Source organism: Nipponia nippon, unplaced genomic scaffold (assembly GCF_047370975.1).
Source record: "Nipponia nippon isolate SJK-2023a ecotype South Korea unplaced genomic scaffold, ASM4737097v1 scaffold_25, whole genome shotgun sequence".
Taxonomy (NCBI): Eukaryota; Metazoa; Chordata; class Aves; order Pelecaniformes; family Threskiornithidae; genus Nipponia; species Nipponia nippon.
Genome location: NW_028262342.1, coordinates 2,796,524 through 2,817,630, shown reverse-complemented (window position 1 = coordinate 2,817,630; position 21,107 = coordinate 2,796,524). Strand labels below are relative to the sequence as shown.

At 48.4% G+C, this 21,107-nt stretch overlaps 2 protein-coding genes across 5 annotated transcripts; both read right to left on the bottom strand.

The window, feature by feature from the left end:
- Positions 1 to 102: 102 nt before the first annotated feature.
- On the bottom strand, positions 103 to 10,441 carry AMPD1 (adenosine monophosphate deaminase 1). Of its 3 annotated transcripts, XM_087761824.1 has the most exons (15): positions 10,277 to 10,441; positions 6,862 to 7,036; positions 6,185 to 6,350; positions 4,935 to 5,097; positions 4,507 to 4,726; positions 3,952 to 4,081; positions 3,469 to 3,663; positions 3,092 to 3,223; positions 2,834 to 2,997; positions 2,572 to 2,698; positions 1,956 to 2,119; positions 1,449 to 1,569; positions 805 to 978; positions 503 to 613; positions 103 to 328 (listed from the first exon to the last, which is right to left on the bottom strand). In XM_087761824.1, the coding sequence occupies exons 1-15, from the start codon at positions 10,296 to 10,298 to the stop codon at positions 173 to 175; spliced, it is 2,220 nt and encodes a 739-aa protein (XP_087617950.1). In that variant the 5' UTR covers positions 10,299 to 10,441; the 3' UTR covers positions 103 to 172. The 3 variants fall into 3 exon arrangements, with proteins under 3 accessions (XP_087617950.1, XP_087617951.1, XP_087617952.1); XM_087761825.1 differs by lacking the exon at positions 10,277 to 10,441 and having other exon boundaries at positions 1,956 to 2,122; positions 6,427 to 7,002; XM_087761826.1 differs by lacking the exons at positions 6,185 to 6,350; positions 10,277 to 10,441 and having other exon boundaries at positions 1,956 to 2,122; positions 6,862 to 6,962.
- A 3,333-nt stretch (positions 10,442 to 13,774) lies between these two features.
- On the bottom strand, positions 13,775 to 20,755 carry NRAS (NRAS proto-oncogene, GTPase). Of its 2 annotated transcripts, XM_087762369.1 has the most exons (5): positions 20,496 to 20,755; positions 19,670 to 19,848; positions 19,046 to 19,205; positions 18,096 to 18,219; positions 13,775 to 17,417 (listed from the first exon to the last, which is right to left on the bottom strand). In XM_087762369.1, the coding sequence occupies exons 1-4, from the start codon at positions 20,604 to 20,606 to the stop codon at positions 18,100 to 18,102; spliced, it is 570 nt and encodes a 189-aa protein (XP_087618495.1). In that variant the 5' UTR covers positions 20,607 to 20,755; the 3' UTR covers positions 13,775 to 17,417; positions 18,096 to 18,099. The 2 variants fall into 2 exon arrangements, with proteins under 2 accessions (XP_087618495.1, XP_087618496.1); XM_087762370.1 differs by lacking the exons at positions 13,775 to 17,417; positions 18,096 to 18,219 and adding an exon at positions 18,232 to 18,680.
- Positions 20,756 to 21,107: the final 352 nt, after the last annotated feature.

The following is a 21,107-nucleotide window of genomic DNA, read 5'->3' as shown; positions in this document are numbered from 1 at the left end:
CCTCCGCAGGCCGCAGGCAGCTGCTGACAGACCGGGTTTTACTGCGCGGCCGCCGCCCCGGAGCCCGCGTCCCCCCCCCGGCCCCCAAGGTCCGACCCGCCCCTGGGCAGCCCCGGCCCGGCTCCCGCTGAGCCCGGGCGCTGCCTCCAAGTCCAGAAGTCCGCCCACGCTCCTAGTCGGCTTTCAGGCCCTCGGCGATGAGGTTGAGCTCGTAGCACCAGGTCTCGTAGCGGTAGGCCATGCGGATCTGAGCCACGTTGGTCTTCCGGATATCGTTGCCTTGGGGCCCCTCTTCCTGGTAGTTTTCACCCAGGAACTTGGCTTTCTCCTGCCAGAGACCAGGACAGCGGCACAGACCTCAGAGGCTGGCGCCAGGCTCCCTCAAGGCCTCACAGAGGAGCCCGGCCCTGAGCACGCAGAGCCGCTGCCCTGGTCCCCGTTCTCAGGCGGGCAGGGACCACTGCGGGCAGGGCCCGGCCACCCTCCCCAGAAGGGCACCGACCTCATGGGACAGCCCGCACTGCAGGACGCTGTTTCTGGCAATTTCACACATGTCACAGGTGCTGAGCTTGAAGACCTGGGCAGCGATGGCGTACTCCTCCATCAGGGGCTCCTGCAGCCACAGGCTGTGTTAGAGGCCAGCAGCTTCTGCCGGCACAGCCCATGCTGCCGCAAGGGCTGTCCCAGAGACGGCCCAGCATGCCGGACCTTCTGCAAATGCTGCTGGCTTCCCCGAAAAATGAGGCCCACGCAGTCCCAGCCCCAGTGCTCAGAGAGCAGGAGGTGATCAGCTCACGCTTGTACCTTGGTGTAATGAAACTGCATGGGGTCATCGGTAGAAAGGGACACCATGAGGCCCTTCTGGTGGAAGTCAGGCAATGGATTCTTTGCATACTCCAGGAAGAGGCTGTTGTTGCTGAGTGGGGACATAGCAATGGGAATTTGGGCAAGGAAGTACAGATACTGCAACACGGGGCTCTGCAAAGATGAGCAGAGTTGCCAGGTTAGGGATAAAGTTGTTGTGCCCTCCACCTCTCCAGGGTCACTCCTCAGATCAGCCCAGTGCCCCAGCCAGGAAATCTGGTGCACAGAGCTCATGTGTGCAAGAAAAAAAGATAGGCAAGCTAGCAATCCTCCCGGGCCCACATGGAGCACGAGAGGCCAAGTGAGTTCAAACCTGTCTGATTTCAGAACTCAGCTGGCTCCAATGATAACAGACATATCCAGTGATAGGTCTGTGAGCCTGAACCCCTGAAATCTGAATACATTTCTCAGCTACATCCCCAAACGTGCCTGAGGAAACCCAGAGAATCACGTAACACCTGCCTGAAGCCAGGCTGTCTGTGTCTAAAGCAGAGGCACAATTAACTGTCAGCTACAGCGGAGGCTGACTGTGAACATGTTCTCTGCCATGCCTGGGCTGCTCTGTGGCAGACTACTCCACTTACCTTCTTGAGGTTGAGACCATGGGAGATATTATCAGCTGTCATGAAGGCTGCGAGCAGATGTGTGATGGCCCCAGCTTCCCCACAGTGCGGTCGGAAGAGGAACGTGTTCATACCGCGCTGCCTAGGCACATGGAAGAAAGACAAGGCAAGCAGCAGGGTTAGGTGGCATGCGATGCCAGATTCCCTGACTTCGGGTCCAGCTCTGTCCCCACCAGTGGGTCCCCAAGAGTCCAGCTTGACCTAGGAGCACGATACTTGATCTCTTTTCTCCTCTGTGCACGCAATAGATGCGTCTCTGCAGTCCCAAAGTTTTCACCCCAGTCCATCACGCTTCCTACCAAGGAGTGTTTGGATTGCTCTGGGACACGAAGCTCCAGACTACACTGGTGGCAGAGCAAGGAGGGCCCCACTTCTTCCACACCAACAATCACAGAGCTGAGACAGCTCATGAGGCAGCCCCCCTTCTGCCAGCCCATCGCAGGTCCCTTCGCGGATCCTGGGCCTCACCTGCGTAGGTTGTTAAGCACCAGGATGTTGGCATACATATAGTATATATAGTAGGTGTACGATGGGTTCTTCTCAGAAGTCCACTGCTCTGGCTTTGGGCTTTTAGTGCAGAACATGTGTCCGCTATGCTTGGATTCATCATCCACGCTGTCGAAGCCAGTGATCTGCTTGGCAAGGTAACAAAAAAGCTGCATCTCAAAGCTCCCCACCGCATCATGCCCAGGGAGGCTGGCTCACCCTGCCCCACTGCAGCTTGCCATAGCCCAGCTGTAGCCCATACCCCTGCCCCAACCAAGAGCAGAGTCAGGGGCAAGGTTGTAGACCTTGCTCCTCACAAACCCCCAAGCTCTATCAAGGGCTAGAAATAAAGCTCACACCAAACCACTTCTCCAGGAGGTGAGTGGGCAGCATTTCTCACGGCCTCACAGCAGCCAGCTCAGGGAATCTGACCCCTCGCAGCACTCCTGGGCACACACCCCCTTCCCCAGAATGTGGCAGTAAGGCCACAAGCTCACTGACGACATTTGCCATGTCATGGCCAATACCCCATTTCTTGTGCACAAACAGGAATGTGAGGGCTCACCACACCCTGACAACATCATCAGGTGACACTCACGTGGCGTAAAAAGACACTCAGCTCTTTGTGGGCTTGAGGATTGACAGTTGCCTCAAACACAGGAACAAAAATATTTTCCAGCATCTTCCCGAAGTGTGGGAGGAAATTCTTAGACCTGAACACATCACTGCGGACAGAGAGACAGAGATTAGCTGCTAGCAGAGGAACAACGTGGCCCACGGTCCCCATTATCCCTTCAGGATAAAAAATGAGGTATAGTGCACCGTAAGGCACAGTGCTCTCTCAGACCCACGGCACGTACTAAATCCTGGGTACTTGGATCATCCACTTCATGTTGGGGGAATAGACCCGATGTTTGTTGAACCAGCCGGCTAGCTTGGGCCACTCATCAGCTGATCGCCCATAGATTGAGAGGCGAGGCTCCGCGTGCTGGTACTTGGCATCCTCCAGATCAGAGCCAACCTCCTGCAAACCAGAACAGACAGTTGCACGGGGACCCCCAGCCCCTGGGCACAGCAGCACCACAGCTTAACTGCTCTCTCCTCCCCTGTATTCTCACCTTGATGATGGTAGCAAAGTACTCGCCATTGATAGCGTTCTCTGTCTTCAGGTAAAGGTCACGCAGCTCGCTGGCACCCACGGGGTTGTACTTGGCATTGAACTTGTCAAAGCGCTGAAATGTCTGCCGCCCCTGGAGTAGGGAGGATCAGGGGCAAATACCACACACACACACACACACACTGGGTCCAAGCATACCAGCTGAGCAGGGACTGATCCAAACAACCCAAAATGGGAAAGCCAGGAGCTGCTACGTCTTGCCACAAACACTAACAGGCACAGCATGTCACAGGTACACAGGGAGCGGAAAAGCCGTGCCTACAGGCGTGGATGAGAGTGACCCAAGAGTGGTCTTACAGTAAATGCCCTACGACTTACAGCATGGACATCCAGAGAATCCACTGTCAGGTCATAGGGGTGCAGATTGAGCTGCTGGAAAAGCTGTTTCAGGGTGAGCTGTTTGCCCTTGGCGTGATAAACTACACGGTCAGCATCTACACAGTATGATTTCTTGATGAAACGCAGAAGATGCTTCTGGTTCATGCAGGCTGCAGCATGGATGTGTGTGTCCACCTGAGAAACCAGAGGACAGCGATCAAGCTTCCAAGTAGGGATGCTTGGGTACTATCACAGGGAGGCTAACAAACCCCTTAGGTGAGCCCAGGTTGTGTGGGGAGCATGGCTCAGCCCAGCAGATGAACACAATAGGCCTAGGCCAAGAGCAGCCCAGTCAGCACCATCCCATTAGCAGGAACAATGTAGGTGCCACAGACCTTGACGGTTATATCCAGTTCTCAGGGAGGGGAAGGCACCAAGAAGCTCGTCTTCAGAGTCACTAGGGCTGTAAGCCTTGCCATTTACCTTCCGGCAGTTGTAGAAGTCCCGGTGGGGGTTGTTCTTCAGCTCTTTCATCTCCTCCATCTCATTTAGCATTTCATGCACTTGGAACTTGGATGAGAGGAACTTCAGGCGCCGATGAGCGTAGGTCTTACTAGTGAAAGCAAAGGGCAGAAGAGTGACTGGGCTCCTTAACCCTCAACACAGGGGCACGGCCCATCAAACACAGGGATGCAGCTTTCACTTGAGGTGGAGGAGCTATGCTGGTCTGGCCTGCTTCCCTAAGGTGCTTCTCCTGGCTCTATTACAGAGCTTCGAAGGAAGGCCTGGCCAGGTGTGAGCATACCAGCAGGGCATGTCTCCAATCCCTGAATGCTGACTTTGCTTAAGACCCCAATAAGGACGGCTGACAAGAGCCAGGAGACTTTGGTAGCCAGCAGAGTGCAGGTATGTCACCAGCGGGTTCCTCCCTCCTCCCAGGAAGAGGAGAGGGCAGCCCTGGCTCTGCCCTGACCTCCCTCTGCCTGCTGAGGCAGGACCTCTGCAGCTGCAGCCAGCAGCGCTGGGCTGTGCACTTACACAGGCCCCTGTGCAATCAGGGCCAAGAGGAAGTTCATGTCATCAACGAAGTGCTCGAGGCTGGGGTAGGGCAGGTCCTTTGGCTCATTTCTGCCAACCGCTGCCTTGTCTCCATAGACGTAAACTACCCCATCCTTCATCTGGATGTGGTAGCCCAGGTCCTCGGCGAGACTCCCAGTTTCAAAGGGATCCTGTCCATCCTTCACCGGCGGGGTGAACACTGGACCAAAAGGATAATACCATGAGGGACAGGGTGCCAGCCAAAACCTCACAAGCCTGCCATGCTCTTCCACCCCAGGCAGAGGGCAGGGACAGCCCCGCCACTGTCACACTGAAGAGGAGGCCTGGGCAAGCGACTCCCCTTTTCTGATCCCTGCCCACCCCATGCTGAAGCCAGAGAGGAAAACCCTCCAGGTGCCTAGATGTACCTGGGCCGGTGTCGCTCGCCCTCCAGACCTCGCCTTCGATAGTACGCAGGTACTGAGACGGGGTCCTGGGGAACCTCTGCACAGACTGCTGCATGTATTTCTCCCGGATGCACAGGGCACGGTACAGGCCTTTGCAGACAACTTCAAAATCTTCAACTGTCACCTGCAAGAGGGCTGTTGCTGAATGCCACCACACAACTGGAACCTAGCTGCCTGAGAGATATGCTGGTGCACCAAGATGTAAAGAGGACAGTTTTGTTCACAGCAAGACACATACCTTATCATCCCCTCCCTCCCACTGCTCTGCCTGAGCAGGGCAAAGAAGACATGATAGGCAAAGTCCTAGACATGGCAAAGGGAAGCTCCTCACGCCAGAACCAATGAATTCCAGCTGTCGTCCCCTCTTACCTTCCTCACTGCAAACTGTAGTTGGCACTGAAGTGGAAGCCAGGCCTAGGCGAAACACTAAAAGCTATTTTTGGAGCCCAGGCTGAAAGTGAAGCAGGACCAACAACATACACTGACCCAATGTGTCAAGAAGTTTTGATTTACTGCACAGACAAGTGTTCTGGGCAGTCCAGAGAGGTCAGACTGGAGCACCATAGGAGAATACCATGCAGCACTTGCAGCTAGCTACAGGCATGGCAGAAGGAACGTGCCTGTGCATGGAGGGACTTTCAGCTTCCCCTAATTGCTCCTCTGCTATGCAACCCAAGCTGAGCAACCTGCTCCAGCCCAGGAGGGAGCAACCTGCCAGCAGTATCTCAGAAGCAGCACAAATGTACTAGGAGGCTGTGGAAGATGAGTTAGCACAGGATGTGATAGCATTCCTGGTCAGCTGGCTCTAGCTGACCCTGCTTCAGCAGGGGGCTTGGACGAGATGACCTCCAGAGGTCCCTGCCAACCTCAGCTGTTCTGGGATTCCGTGACATAGATCTCAGCAGGCTGCGACGCAACGAGCACAGCCTACCCTGCCATGCCATGCCCTCCCCTCTGCCCTGTCTGCAGCATCCCATGGGAAGCGTGCAGCACCCCACAGACTCCTGCTAAGGAATTCAGCTCCGGATTCTTGAGGGATGCAGCAGGGCACCATCAGATGCTCATGAGACACAGCCTGAGCTGGAAGACACAGACTATCCCCAGTGCACCTGGTACAGACTCCTGTGATACTGGGCACTACTGCAGGACAGGCAGGGACTCGATGCGGTGGTAGTCAGCATGGGGAGGGGTATAGCCATGCAAGAACCTACCCCAGAGGCATAATCCCCTGTGATCTGTACCCGCTGGAAGTCAGGCACAGTCTGGTACAGAGGGGAGGTAGAGATGACCTCATCGATAGTGGACAGTCTGGTTAAAGACTTCTGAGCCACAGGGACTGCCAGTGCAATTGTCTTCAGGCGGAGCAGGCGCTTCTTCCTACCAGGGAGGAAAGCCTCAGGCAAACAGCCCTGACTCCATGGCCACACACAGGTGCAGGGTCAGGGGCACTTACCACAGCCGTGTTCCGACTGTGCACAACACGAATCATCTCACTGGTGCTTTCTGAGCACCTTAAACAGACACAGCCAAGAGTAGAGGCCACAGCATACAAAGTAGCCATAGACTTTCAAGCGTGGTCTTTGAAAAGTCACACCTTTCCAGAGAAAGGTCTCCCAAGTCTCCCTCTCCAACAGCTCTGTGGCCATTGCCGTGCTGACACCCAGGGCACAGGCCAAGGGTGTCTTTCTGTCCAACAGTGGGAACAGTTGGAGAGGAAACCCTGAAGTACCTGAGAGATGCCCTGGGACTACCAAGGATTTATCCCATGGGTGTGGTGAGCTGTTTTCACAGGCCTTGATTTACGTTCCCCCTGCTTTCTTCCAGCTCTGGCTGGGGATGCACAGACAATGCTCCTCTCCTTTCCCCAACTGCCCCGCTTGTTGCTCACCGCTTTTCTGCTGTGGCAGTGCTCTCCTGAAGCATCATGTGCACTCTCATTTCCTGGCGTGAGATGGGGCAGATCTCTTCCACATCAAAAGGAGAGATCTCTTGTCTGATCTCCTCATCTTTCACCTCAGAGGCAAAGACCTTCTCTGCGAAGGAGCGCATTGCCTCATCCATCTCTGCAAGGAGAAGGAGCAGAGTGCAGGGTCACACAGGCATCTGGTTCCCAGCCACCCTAGCAGGCGGGTGCCCCTTGCAGTCAGCTGAATGCTCAGCTGTCATTTCCTTATGACACCTACACCTCCATGCTGCCTGGAAGACTCTGAGCAACCTCTAAAATTTGCAAGAAGGTTACAGAGCTTGGGCCACACATAGTGGGCTGGAGACATACCTAGACACCCCCAGCACACCAGAAAAGGTAAATACAACCCACAGCCCAAGAGCAGCGAAAAAGGCCCAGAAAGAAGCAAGTCCTTGGGAAGGGCATGCGCTGGGGAGAAGAGGGGAAGACTGGCAGAGCCCTTACAGCTCTAGGAAGCCCAAGACCCACTTGCTCCACAAGGCACCCAGTCAGGATAAAGACAGAGGTATAGATGGAGATGGACAGAGCTGGCAGCCCAAGCACTTAGTTCCCGCCATCACAGTGCAGCTGAAGAGCTCCTAGCTAGGGAGCCATCGTGTGGACTAGAGCCCTCTCAGCCCATCATGTGCAGCATGCTGCAAAGGTGCCAGCTAATATGGCCCTGTGAAAGTCGCCGTTGGCACAAGGTTGGCTGGAGCTTCATGAAGTAGGAGAAAGAAGGTTCAAAGCCCTTCCACTGCCAACAAAATACCATAAAACAAGAACCCAAGGGCCCTTTCGGCAACATCTCCCAGAAGCACATATTTGCATAGCAGCATAAGGACACTAATCGAGCAGGTTCTGCCAGCGGTTGGCAGCTCAGCATAAAGCGTAGTGAGGATCGGTGCTGAGAGATGGACCACACCGTTGACGTGCCAGACAGGACACGGTCAGCAGATGAGGACCAAAGCAGAAAGGACTGACATTCATGGCAGAAGTGTGCCAGATCTACAAGAGACCTTCAGTAATGAACCTAGCCATTTTTTTTTCCCACAGGGTGTTGGGGGGGATCAAAACAGTTCATCCCTGTAGCCCTGAATTTGCAGTTCCAAGGTCCCAGCTTGGGTTAGGGGGGGGCATAACACAGGGGCTTCCTTTCCCTGCTGTTATACGGTAAGGCAAAAGGGCTTGTGCTGAGCTACAAACACATGGGAAAATTCTGGCACTAGGTCCATTTCTCAGCAGTGCAATGTCACAAAAACAGGATTTCAGTAACAAAAAATCCTTGCTGTTGTAAAGCTGCTGTATCATAGATGGGCCCCAACATGCTTCTTAGAAGGCAAAATGCAGTTTTTTGCACTATCCCATTATGGCCCACTGTTAGGGACTCTGGGATGACAGGTGTCTCAGCAAGAAGTGTTGCTGCTGACACATAAGGCCTCAGCAAACATGAAGCAGGAAGAAGAGGGCAGGGGCACCATACTGTGGATTTCAACCTGAATAAAGGCGATGAAGCATTGGATCTGTCCCCTCATGGATCAAATCCACTAGGAGCAGGATGCATTCAAAAGTAGTTACTTTAGGCTGTTTATCTCCTAAGCAGGAGCTCAGGGGTGCTAGGACAATATTTAACAAATAGCAGCTTCATATAACAAAGGACCAAGAAGCTGGAACCGTTTACTGAAACAGTGAGGGGCACAGCTGGCACTGCTGAGAAATAGCATCTTCTCGAACTGCTGAAAGATCACCATGATCATGTAACTGCTGTTTGTTTCCAATGATCATGTCTAGGCAGTAACATAGCAGAGCATATAAAAAGCCTAGCAATACTCACCTTTGTCTTTTGCTGTTTGAGATAAAACAGAAACAAAATAAACAGATGTGATCAGCCCTTCAAAATCTAAGCCTTTTTGCCTAATTATCACATCAATTGGCACTAATCCCAAAAAGGGATTAGTAAAGTACAAGTTTAGCCAAAGCCTTCCACTTACAAAAGAAAGAACAGTACTTGTCACTTTGTACAATATAAAGATGTAAGTTCAGCGTTGACTGTTCCACGGTACAGCCTCGGTGGTGTGTGCATAAATGAACCACACTGCAGATGCCACCCAACCTCAGGCTCTTTGGCAGAGCTTCTGCTTTACAGCAGTCTCTGGGTTTCCCTGCAGCTGTAGAACCTAGATCACCTCAGTCAACACTACAAGCAGCTAACAGACACCTAGTCATCTAATAAGACTGAATTGTCTTGGAAGGTCTCTCCCTACACCTGTGTCCAGGTGCAGGGATGCAGAAGAGCATAGGAACAACTTAAGAGGGCAGAACAGCATTCTCCTGCCTGAACAAGAAAGCAAATACTTCAGTGACTTGAAGCACTGGGCCTGCTTTGCTATTTTTTGTCCATGACTCGCCATCCTTTGTGGAGATCAGGATGGCTGGTCATTTCAAAGATGCTAAGTTTCATCCTCCGGCTGCCCATGGTCACATCTCCACTTATTCACTAACAGGATCAGACAACTGAGACACTGCAGTTCCACAGATCCTCACTCCTGGTCATACAGCGTGGCATCAACATTTTGGGGAAGCAACTCATGCTCTTTCCATCTGACCCAGAAAATTCAGAGTGGAGCTCTGGCATCACAAGTCACCAGCTGTTGGCTTCCCAAAGTCCAGCCTGCAGAACATAAGTCTGGCATTTGAACTCCACATATTCATTTGCAAATGAAGCATCCCAGAAATGCCTAGTTTGACCTTTCATCTCTTTAGTGGATGAAAATTACACTCATGAAGGTCAACAAACTCCCACTGATGTTGCAGGGCCAGGCTTTAATACTAGCTTCACGTACTAGGACAGTGTCTATCACACCGCACAGCGCTGCAACTCTAAATGTGCTCTTATCAGAACTGTTTGGTGCCGGTATTCTTCAGGGCTCTGTAAGGCCAGTCACGTGTCCCTCTGTACTGTTCTGCAAAGCCTGGCTGGCCCTGCTCCTGCTGCCCCGCTTGTGTCCCCCATCCCCTCGGGCCTGCAGCACCCCACGTCTTCTGAGCTTAGCCAGGCTGACCAGAGACTCCCGAAATCCCTCCGACCCCTTCCACAGTGATTTAATGGTATCATGACAGGATATATTACCCTGCAGGAGGGACAGTATTTTTCCTCAGTACAAGCAGAGCAAGATTTAAACAATAATGCTATTTCTTCACTGTGCTATCCAAAAACGTCTCCGAGCAAGAGGAAAAACGCTCAAAGCCCCCAGCGAGGTCCCCTGGACTGCAAAGATACCACACCATCAAAATCTCAGAGGCTGCAGGCTAACGCTGCCCCGTGGCTCCTTGTCTCACTACCTGCTTTCAGACCTACCTGGAATTCTCACCCGTGACATCTTTGCAGCAAGTTTGCAGAGCCTCAAGTAACAGCCTACTGTAACAGAGCTCAAGTAGCTGACTGACTGCACAACAGCCTAACACTAATTTTACTGCTTTCCCTTCCCTGTAATTAGACTCTCCCACTCTAAAAGGAGAACAGAGATCAACCAGAAGACTATTTAAAGTGCAACCACAAGCACTTGCACTGAAACAGGTGAACCCGGGGCTCAAATTTAACTTTTTTTTTTTTTTTTTCAGTTAGGCTTTCATTTTACATTTAGTGGAGTTTCACCTGTTGTCTGGCCAGATTCCTACTTCCCAGGACAGTTACACCTTTCTAAAGCGGACTGTGGAAGTCAGTCTGTTAAGAGAGACTAAAATTGATGTCTTCTGTGCTGAACCAATGGTTTCAAGGAAATCCCTAAGGCACGGGGCTGATGTTTTCATCAGAAGAGGAGCTGTGGATAGCTACAAATGATGTGCTCCCACCAACCAGCGTGCTATTCAGAGAAGATTTTTCCTGAGAGAGGGATCTACTTGAAAGACTGGATTTTAGCACCAGGAGTTGCACAGATGTCCTCGCATCTTCCCCACTGAATCAAACAAACAAACAAACAAACAAACAAAAGGAAAGTGCAAGGAGCTATATTTTGTTCCTGAGCTTTTTAGGAACTGCCTTTATAAAACTTTGTATCATAATAGTAAGGTGATATTCAGTTCTGTATGTGGTGAGCCATAACCAAGGCGTATCTTACAGAGACCAGCACTTACTACAACCCAAGGTGTGGCAAGAAACTCCTCCCTTAAGGTACACAGAGTGGCTTGGATCTGGCAGAGCGGGGTATCAGTTTGGGAAGTATCTCTCTGTTTTAAGTAGATTCTTTCTAGCAGGCAGGCATTGAGGGCTGTACTCAGTCCTTTAGGGTCTCCTCAAACCTACTTCAGATCTCTCACACGACGTTGGAAAACAGCTCCTGTCTGCAGAAAATGGCCAGAATTTGTAGTGCCCTGCATGTTGCCAGGGTAACTCTGAGCTTCTGACTCAGCTTCCCGGTGGGAATCGGTAAGCCTGAACAGGTCAGAAGGATGCAATAGTTTTGGTTTGAAACAGAGTCTTTTCCTGTTTGTTTATACTTCACTTCTTGATGGAGTTGAAACACCGCACTGAAATCAGGACAAGTCAAGCCAAGCATTCAGGCTATAGTCCGCATAGTCTTGCTGCTGATTTAAAAGGTGACTTTGGTCATAACATTGAAGGGAACAGAAAAACCAGCACGCCTGGAAAAGACAACGTTGTTTGGAATCATACACGCATGTAAGGGCTTCATGTGCTATATTTTGTAGGAACAGCTATGAAAAGGCCTTGTCCCAGAAGAAGGCTGGAATAAGTGAACAAGTTACTTGCGTAAGATACAGAACTAGAAATAACAAGTCACAGATTTTGTCCATAGGCGGACGGGAAGCTTGTGACACAACCAGCCAGTGAAGTCAGAGGAGCTGAGACCTGGTGCAGCATCTCCAGCTGAGATAGTGTCCAGAGCACCCAGGAACTCTTTCAGAAAAAGATCACTATTTGATGTGTACAACTTCAAAACATGCTGAGTTACAATTAAGAAATTCTCCAGAATTCAGGGAGCTTTAGCCCCACTTCCCCGATACTCCCCAAGAATATAGACTGATTTCCCCTCCAATGCAGAGGTGCAGCCAACGGGGCAAAGCTGGGATGCTGTGACAGTCTTGATCTCTGATACCCGGTCTCCTCTCTCATGCTGATAGCAGTCTTCAGTTTCTCAACTACTCTTGTTCTTACTCATTCCCCAGTTTGTGAGTCCCCACACCACATTATTGTTTAACTATTTCATTTAAGGTCAATAAAAACTGGCTCCTGCTTGTTTGCTCTCCCACAGGGACTATATCTGCCCCTAACCTTTCTGGATATATCAAGACCTTGGGATTCACATCTGAAACCAAAAATAACCTTTAGGGTGCAGAGGTCATCTTCCTCAAGAGGTCTCTTGATCCCCTAGCTTTTTAAATCACAGGGTCAACTTAGTTGGGTTCATGGTAGAAATATGAGTAAAGCTTGGGTATGCTGTGCTAAAGTTAGATCTACGGCCTCTTTAAACTGAAGCACTGAATGCAAACAGCCATCTTCCCGCTCTCTTTCAGCTGGAAAGTGAGTGATTCACACCCAGAGGCTTCAGAGTGGCTCTAAAACCCCACACTCTCCTCTCTGAGCCGCCTTCATTCCTCCTAGGTGTAGTCAGAGGAAAATGGCCAAACACGCCAGAAATCTGGCAGTTCGGGGTATTTAGCAGGATCTTCCTCTAATTCACCTAGCAGAGCAGCCACATCACAGGGGTAGCTGTCCAAATAGAAGCCCAGGGGCAAGTTTTGCTACAAAATGGTTTCAATTCCTGAAGAAGAAAAGTATTAACAGAGAGGAGGTAATGTGGAAACTCATCAAGGGCGCTCCTTGATGTGCTGTGCCTTTGATCAACAGCACCTTGCATGAAGAAGAGCTTCAGCAAGTTCTTCTCTCCCCACATTGCTCTTAGTCATTCCCTCCACGATTCCTCTAGGGCTGTTTAAATCAGCCTCAGTTCCAGTATGCAACAAAAGTCAGTAAGTCCTTAAAGCGTGAACTAGTTTCTAGGAACAGATTGTTACAGATAACAACCACGTTGGAGGAAAGCTTTCCTAATAGGCCAAGAAAACCCTTGCTTTTAAGCACTCACCTGTGCTCATATTCTGAATCTCTCTTTTTGGAACAGGCAGCGACGACTGCAGCTACATAGTGCAAGGAGTTTTATACCCCTGTTACCGGGAGTCTGTTCTTGCACAGAAAACAGATTGGACTCTGGGTTCCAGAGGCCTGACACAATGTCTTAGGAGAAACAAGCCTAAAGCACACTTACTGTGTGGTGCAACACAAGCTGCCTTATTGCAGGAGGAAAGCCAACAGGGAAGTATTTTAGAAGACTGAATTAAGCAACTTAAAAGCTTAAGAGAGAGAATGATTTGGACACAGCAATAACTTTATAGCTAATTTCACTCTTGGAACACCAAGTAAAGAAATTTCCCCTCCCCCTTTCTTTGACTTAGCAAGCATCCTTTCCAAGGGCAGAGTCAGCAAAAATATTATGAGGGACCCCAGTGCCAATGTAGAGACTCAACACTAACGCAAGATGCGTGACACAGCACAGACTGGTGAAGTCATTAAACCTGGACCCTGGAACAAGCCTATGGTACCTCTCAAAGCCACTCTCACTGCTTACTCGTGCTACAGTGAACGTACATGATACAGCCGTTCATGCCACATTACAGAAGTGACAATTGGAGTACATCCAGATCCCGCAGAGAAAGCAGATAGCATTGTTACAAGCTTTCTGTAAGCCAGTTGTGGATCCCATGCCCAGATCACTACCACAAAAGAAACCACCAAAGAATTCAAAGTTTATTCTTTAAAAAAGTTATTTAAGAAGCAAAATAATTTACTTCAATTCAAACCAAGAGAGATGCATTATTGAAAGCAAATAATTATACAAAGTAACAACAAATTAGCCCTTGGATAAAAAGTCCAGATCCCAACAGTTCCCTACCATCCTGGAGGTTATAGGTTATACAGAAACAGTCAGTCAAGGCTTGGGGAATAAAGGAAGACCACACAGAGGATGAGAATATAATTCAAACTTCCACTACTCTCCTTCCCCCCATAGGCCTGAAGTTGCTTGAAATCCAATTCTAAGTCATTGAACTGTACTAAAAATTATGATGGCTTAAGCATCACGGTTACTATCCAAAGTCCTACCGATGACAGTAAGAACAAAATTTGAGCACTGTTGTTTGAACAAGACCATGGAGTGGGGACACTACCAGTAACAAGCCACCGAGTTATACCATCTCGTTCAACAGTTCTTCTCAGTCCATAATAACAGAAACATTTCTTTCAGTTATTGGCACTTGCAATTTTTGAACAAGAGCTTTACCCTTTTTTAATATTTTACCTCAAAGTTGTTTATGCCTGTTCTTCCCAGTCAGGATAGTAAAGTTAGCTTGGCACTAAGACAGTGTTGTGCTGTTAGTTCTAAATAACAACATTCAGACTAAACCTACAAAATCACCTTTTCCAAGGACCCGTCTTGTGCAAAAACTTCTGTGCTTATCTTGTAAATAATTGTCCTAAAAATTCCTGGGGTTTTGTCCTTCCACAATTCTCTCTCAGTTGACCCCAACATCAGGGTTCTCTTAAATAGATAGCTGGAAACAAAGTCCAACCATTTAATTCATACTCAGGACTAGCGCAACACCCTGATTTTGTAGCGCTCGCTAGATTTGAACCTAAAATAGCGCAGATGGGAGTACCACTTGTGCAGGTCAGCTCTGCAGCATCCGAAAAGCTGATGCATCCTCCTCTGAGGTTCCAAAGGTGAAATACATACCAACCTATTCTTACCAGGTCTTCTTCCCTTGTAAGATCTGATACAGCCCAAGAGAAAGGGAACACCGAAGAGAAAGTAGATCCATTTGCCAGCTCCCATACAATTCTGGAATTCACAACTTTTGGAATTACAGCTAGTACATTTTTAATGACAACTAGAACACGCCATGCAGTGCAGAGAATTACTATGATGAACCTCCACCCAGAAGAAATAATTTTCCATACTTGACCATACAACCTTCAAACATCAAATGCCAGCTGCAAAAGGTCTCCCATGGCCACGGGCAGCCATGCTCTGAACTCTGCAATGCTGCTTGCCAGGAAAGAAACTCCCAAGTTTCCCAAATAATCAAAAAACATACACGGACCCAGATGACAGGATCTCACCATTCAAACATATTGCCAACTCCACACTGCTGGCTTCCCAAAACGCTGAGTCTATGTGACCAGATGTGTATCCCAAAAGCTATCATTTCCATGTGTAATTTTATTAAGTGGACAACAGTGTGTCACACATCTCTTTAGAAGCAGACAGTCATCTCCTGCCATGGTGCTCAAAGAACGCTTTCACAAATAACTTCTTTTCTTGCACTACATAAAAGAAAAACATTGCTTGCCGATTACAGACATGACAGCTTGCAGTGATGGTAATTCTGTCACATTTAACTTGCAGGCATGAGACCATCTTCAAATGAACTCAACTCGAGTCACAGCCAATGCTATCTGTAATGCTGCCCACCACTGTGTATGTTGCTGGAAAATAATGTTTTATGTAAAAATATTGGATTTTTAATTCTTATCAGTGTCACATCAGTCAAGGGTAAAATAAATTGCAAAAAGTACTTATAAAGGATTATCATGGATAAAGAAAACGTGATGCAGATTGATCCTCTTCATTCCAAGAAGAGAATTAAGAATGTAGGTAGTGAAGGAAGCAATATTAAAAGGAACAATTTATTCTCTCAGTATTTACTGATTTCTAATTTCCATTTGAAATTGAGAACTTCAAATTAAGATGTATGAATCTGACACCAACAAACTGAACTTAAGCCCCTTGCAATTTCTCTGCTCACGCTGGTTGGGCTGGCTGCCTGAACGCTCCCTCTGTTGGCTGAAGGCTCATTACTCTTCCACCAGACAGTAACTGGGAATCCAGCTTTGCTGTGGGATACACTGTCTGACCACACAGAACAGAATCCAGCACCAGCAGCACAAGAACTAGGGAAGGACACAGTATTCCAAGGAGCTCCGGTAGGTTTTGCAACAGTGACCACACTTGTACTCATTATGTGAGGTGACAATGTTTTGTCACCTGTGCGAGGAAGAACTCGCACAGCTAACGCAGTAATTCTCTCGTACTTCGAGGCTGTCAGAACAAGCCCAGAATTCCCATCAGTACATCACGCACCTTCTGCGTAGTCATCGCTGAGCTCACTTCCTTCCTCATTTTGCAAGATGCTGCAATCAGAAGCTAGCTCAGTTTTCTGTTATAGCTCATTGCCTTCTCCCCTCCGTCTGGACACACGAAGTCCGTGACAACCACTGCACCAGTCAACCTGAAATCCCACACTCCTTCCCTGACAAGGAGACTCTCCAACTGCATTTTACAGAGAGACATTTTGAAGAGACTACGTTTACGGTGTGGTGGTAAGAAAATAATTCAGAATAAAATCATTTGCAAGTTACAGACAGAGCTGAATAACAGCTGTCCAAACTAACTAACCTCCAGTTACTAGATTAACTATTGAGAAGCTGCCCATAAATGTTGGCAGTTAATGTTAAAAATGAACAGCTGACTGATTTGGTCCAACTTGGAAGAGATCTGAATGCTGCAGAAAAACAATATAGAATATAAACAGTTCCACCTACAAAGAAAGTAAAAAACAGATGCAGTATGTCCCCTTCCCTAGTTCAAGAGTCTTACAAGTGCCGGCTGGATCTTCCAGCCTACAAATTCCTGTTTTAGTATCCTGTCAGGCAAAGAGAGCACCCACACAAGACTTGCCTGCTTAAGACAACGAGCTCCCGAGAAATTCCAGTCCTTGGGGTTTTCCTCAACCCAAGGGAACAGGGGACAACTTCAAATCTTCTTGCAAACAGGCACTTAAGTTAGGGAAGTGATCTCCTTTTTATTACAGAAAATGAAGGATCAGTTAAGTGGTACTCCTGGCACAAAGGAGGTGTTGCAAATACGCTGCACGGGTGCACAGAGAGCAGATACCAATCCGATACGTGACAGGAGCATTCATGGCAGCGAAACCATTTCTGACATTACCTGCCAAGCAACGATTAGTGCCATTCCTCTGACAGCACTGCAAATCAGAATCCAATAGAAAGGGGACAAACATCACTTCTAGCTTTTACTCTAGAGGTAAAGTGTCATCTTTTTCACAGCATTTAGTCTCTATAGTTCGCTTTTCTTGTGACCGGTTTTCTTCTTGAACAAACCCAGATAACACAGTGAGAAAAGAATCCCAGCACATCAAGAGATGCGACTGCTCCATTAGCTGAGCAAGGAGGTAGATGCCATAGATGTTCTCTTCAGATGGAGCACAGAAAAGGACCTTGTGCTAATTAACTGGTACCAAGATTCTGGTCACTGGCACCAAAATACTGCAGGGCATCAGCATGAGACGCAATACAGTAGCATCGAGACTCGTCCAGCAGCTACATCTGAACCACGAATTCTTGGCATCTGGAACAGAAAGGGATCTCTAATTAGCTGCTGTCCAACTTTGCGATGGATGTGCAGTGTGCAACAGTGTAGTACAAGTCCTGAACTGGTCTACCTGTTTGTACAGTGATGAGCAACATCTTTTAGGTAACTGTTGAAAAGAATTTCACTCAGCTGGGGAACTCATAGATTTCATTACTCGCATTATTTTATTTGGTTAATCTTCGAACAGTGTGTATTCCAGAGGAACACAGCTCAAGATGAGCTGCACAGAAGTCAATCAATCAGCAGCAAATGGCAACTGCAGAATTGCGCACGCTCCTCTTTCTAGCGTACAAGACAGAAATTACACATTCTCCAAATAGTCAAAATGGTTTCCCAAAGGAAGGAGACTCTGACAAGAATGATACAGAAAATCACGCAATTATCAGTTCAGTGGAAAAGTGGAAATCCACAGGCTACAGCCAAAAGGTTGCTGTGAATAGAATTTCCTTTTCTTAAGCTTCACTATCTACAGGGGGAGGAACCTAAAAATTTTGGAGAAGTAATTAATTGTAGGATCTAAATCTCTGGGTATCGATGGGCTGTGAAATAGGGAAAAAAACCCACCTACAGGAGCGAGTGTTTCTAAGCCGTGCTTATCAATGACTGAAAGACATACAGACAAGAAGCCAATGAAAAACTTAAATTACAGCTCACCTTATCACATCACAATGCAAGACAATCCCATACAGCCTTGATTCCCATCTTCATTGCTGTTGAGCTTTTTCATCCGGTACTGCCGGATCTCTCTCACCAGTGTGTAAAAAGCATCTTCCACACCCTGAATGCAAATGATCCAGGTAAAGTATTTTCTTTCCTGAAGCTTTTGAGATCACTGTTCTTTCCATCACAGGATCCCTTAACATATTTGAAAGACATACTTCTACAGAAGAGTAGCAGCCAACTTATCCCATAGCTTATAAGAGGAAGAAACTAGCACGCGTGTCCAAAACTCTCCACTTACACTCTTAACTCTTCCTCTGAGGCAAACATCCAGGCTAACGGCCATTAAAAGAAACAAGGCAAATTGTAACTGTAGAGAGGTCCCATGCAGGAAACACGCTACGTCTTGGCTAATCACCTCTGTTTTAGAATCCTTAGGATTTTCTGGCTACTGCTTAATAACTGCACCTTTTCTGCTTCATTCCACACTGATGGAGGTAGAACACAGGCGGACCGGACAGAGCCACATACTCAACGCAACTCCGAAGAAGTCCGTTACTCCAGCCTGGGGAATTCTTTCTGTAAACATAATCTTATAATTGGCCTTCATTAAGAAGCCAAGAAAACCAAACAGGTCTGGGATGAGTAACCGCACAGTCTGACCACTTCGCAGCAAGAGCAGATGAAGCTCTCGTCTTACGAACATGACCCGCTTGAAAGAAAATCAATACAAGTCTGAAGTGATTTGTGTACTGAGCTAGCCCAGCGATAAAAACAGAACTCTCTCAAGCTAAGAGTGAGTGGGGAAATCAAAAGCAAAAAATTGCAAATGGATTAAAAAATGCTTACTCCTGTAGATAAGAAAAAAAGTACAGGGGAAAATGTTAGACCATTCTGCATTTAGCATACAGGAAGAAGTCAGCCCAAGAATGGAAGCATCTTACCTGTCTTGTTTTAGCAGACGTCTCTATGAAGGGGATTCCATAGCTTTTTGCTAATTCTTGAGCCTGTTTTGTGTCTACTGTTCTTGTGGGCAAATCACACTTATTCCCAACTAGCACCATTGGCACATCATCTGAATCTTTCACTCTCTTGATCTGCTCTCTTTAAAAAGACAAATGAAAACAAGTTAGGATCTATTGTCTAAATATAAAAGCTGGTTCAGTTCAGTAGTCGAGCAACCTTGCGCTACAAAAATATATATTAAAGCTGGACAGGACCTCAGGGGTTCTAACCCACAGCGGTACGTCTGCAGACTTCCTAGGCTCCATCTTCTGGTCCACGTACAACTCCGCTCTGATGCGTGTTTGCCTTCTCACCCATTTTCTTAGCGACCGTGTTCCGTATGCTCTAAATATCATTTGATCAACACAACAACCCAGATAACTGCCCCACTCTCAACTGACGAATAGCGTGCAGACGCAGAACACAGATAACCTTGAAAAACTTTCTGAAAGAAGCGGGAGATTGAACATTTCTCTATTATTTAGTCTTCACTGGGTCTAACAGCAAACAGGTCTGATGCCTTTTCCAGTCTTCCCTCCCTGCGGTAAAGACCCAGATCGTACCTGTAAAGGTTAATATCAGCAAACGATTTACTGTTGTTAATGGCAAACACACAGAGGAATCCTTCCCCAGTCCGCATGTACTGGTCACGCATGGCGCTGTACTCCTCCTGTCCCGCAGTGTCCAGGATGTCTAACAAGCACGTCTCTCCATCGATAACAACCTGCTTTCTATAGGAATCCTGCAAAATACACAAGCGAATTTCAGGTTAGAGAAAAACACTGTACTACGTCTTTCCACCTCAGGCATTATTAAGGAAAAATAATAATAAAGAAGACAAGTATGATTCAGATGAGCTTTTCTACCCCCCCAACGAAAAAATACCAGTATCTAAAACTATCAGCGTTTAAAACGTTACTCTAAGCGCCCTCGACCTTTCTCACAAAAAAGAAAAATCCCGTTTGCAGTGAGAAATTCCTCAATTGGTAGGCAGGAAAAAAAATATTATACATACCACCACTATAGTATGATGACCAGACCCTACAACCTACGTGGATCGGTGGGGACTTTTTGCGTTGCCATTGTTGGCTGGCTGCGCTCTGCTTTAGAAAGCAAGGAGCAGAACGCGCAACCGCCTTTGAAATATTTTGCCAAAGATATTCTTTGCTATTCTTTTCTTTGAAAGACATTCTTTGAACATCTTTGAAAGGGTTTTCCCAGAATTTCTCATCCTGTGCGCTCTGATCTCACATCTGCCTTTTTAAGCAAAAAATAAAAGGTCAGGAGCAGCCTCCGGGCCCGATTCCCACCCAGCTCCCGCCCGGGACCGGCCCCGCCGGCGGTGCCGCGCCTCCGGCCGCCGGCTCGGCCCCGCCCGCCCCGGCTCACCTCAATGGTGGGGTCGTACTCGTCCACGAAGTGGTTCTGGATGAGCTGGATGGTCAGCGCGCTCTTGCCGACGCCGCCGGCCCCCACCACCACCAGCTTGTACTCGGTCATGGCCCCGCAGCCGCCTCGGGCGGAGCGCGGCGCCCGCCGCCGCCGCCAGCCCCCGCCCCGCCGCTCCCGCGAACGCGGAACACCCGTCCCGCCGCCTTCCGGCTTCCGGCCCCGGCGCCGCCGTCATCGGCCGCCGCCGGAAGAGACGCGCCGCGCCCCCGCCGCTTCCGGGCACGTGACAGCGGCGGGGAGCGGCGCCCCCCGCCCCAAGCAAGAGACGGGCCCGGAGGGAGGCTTTTTTCAAAATCAGTAAAACTTTATTCTATTTCCATTCTTTGCCATTAACAGAAAAAATTGGAGAAAGCAATGTTTTGTTTTACAAAGATAATGCATCTCCCAGAGAAGAAAACCCTAAATTGAGAATAGAGGTAACATGAAAAAAACAAAACAAAACAAAACAAAAAAAAAACCACAGTACTGCCCTCTATTCGAAGAAAGTAACTCCTGATCTTTTTGGTTAAAGTAATACTTAGACCAATCATTCAGTTTTCTTGCTTGATA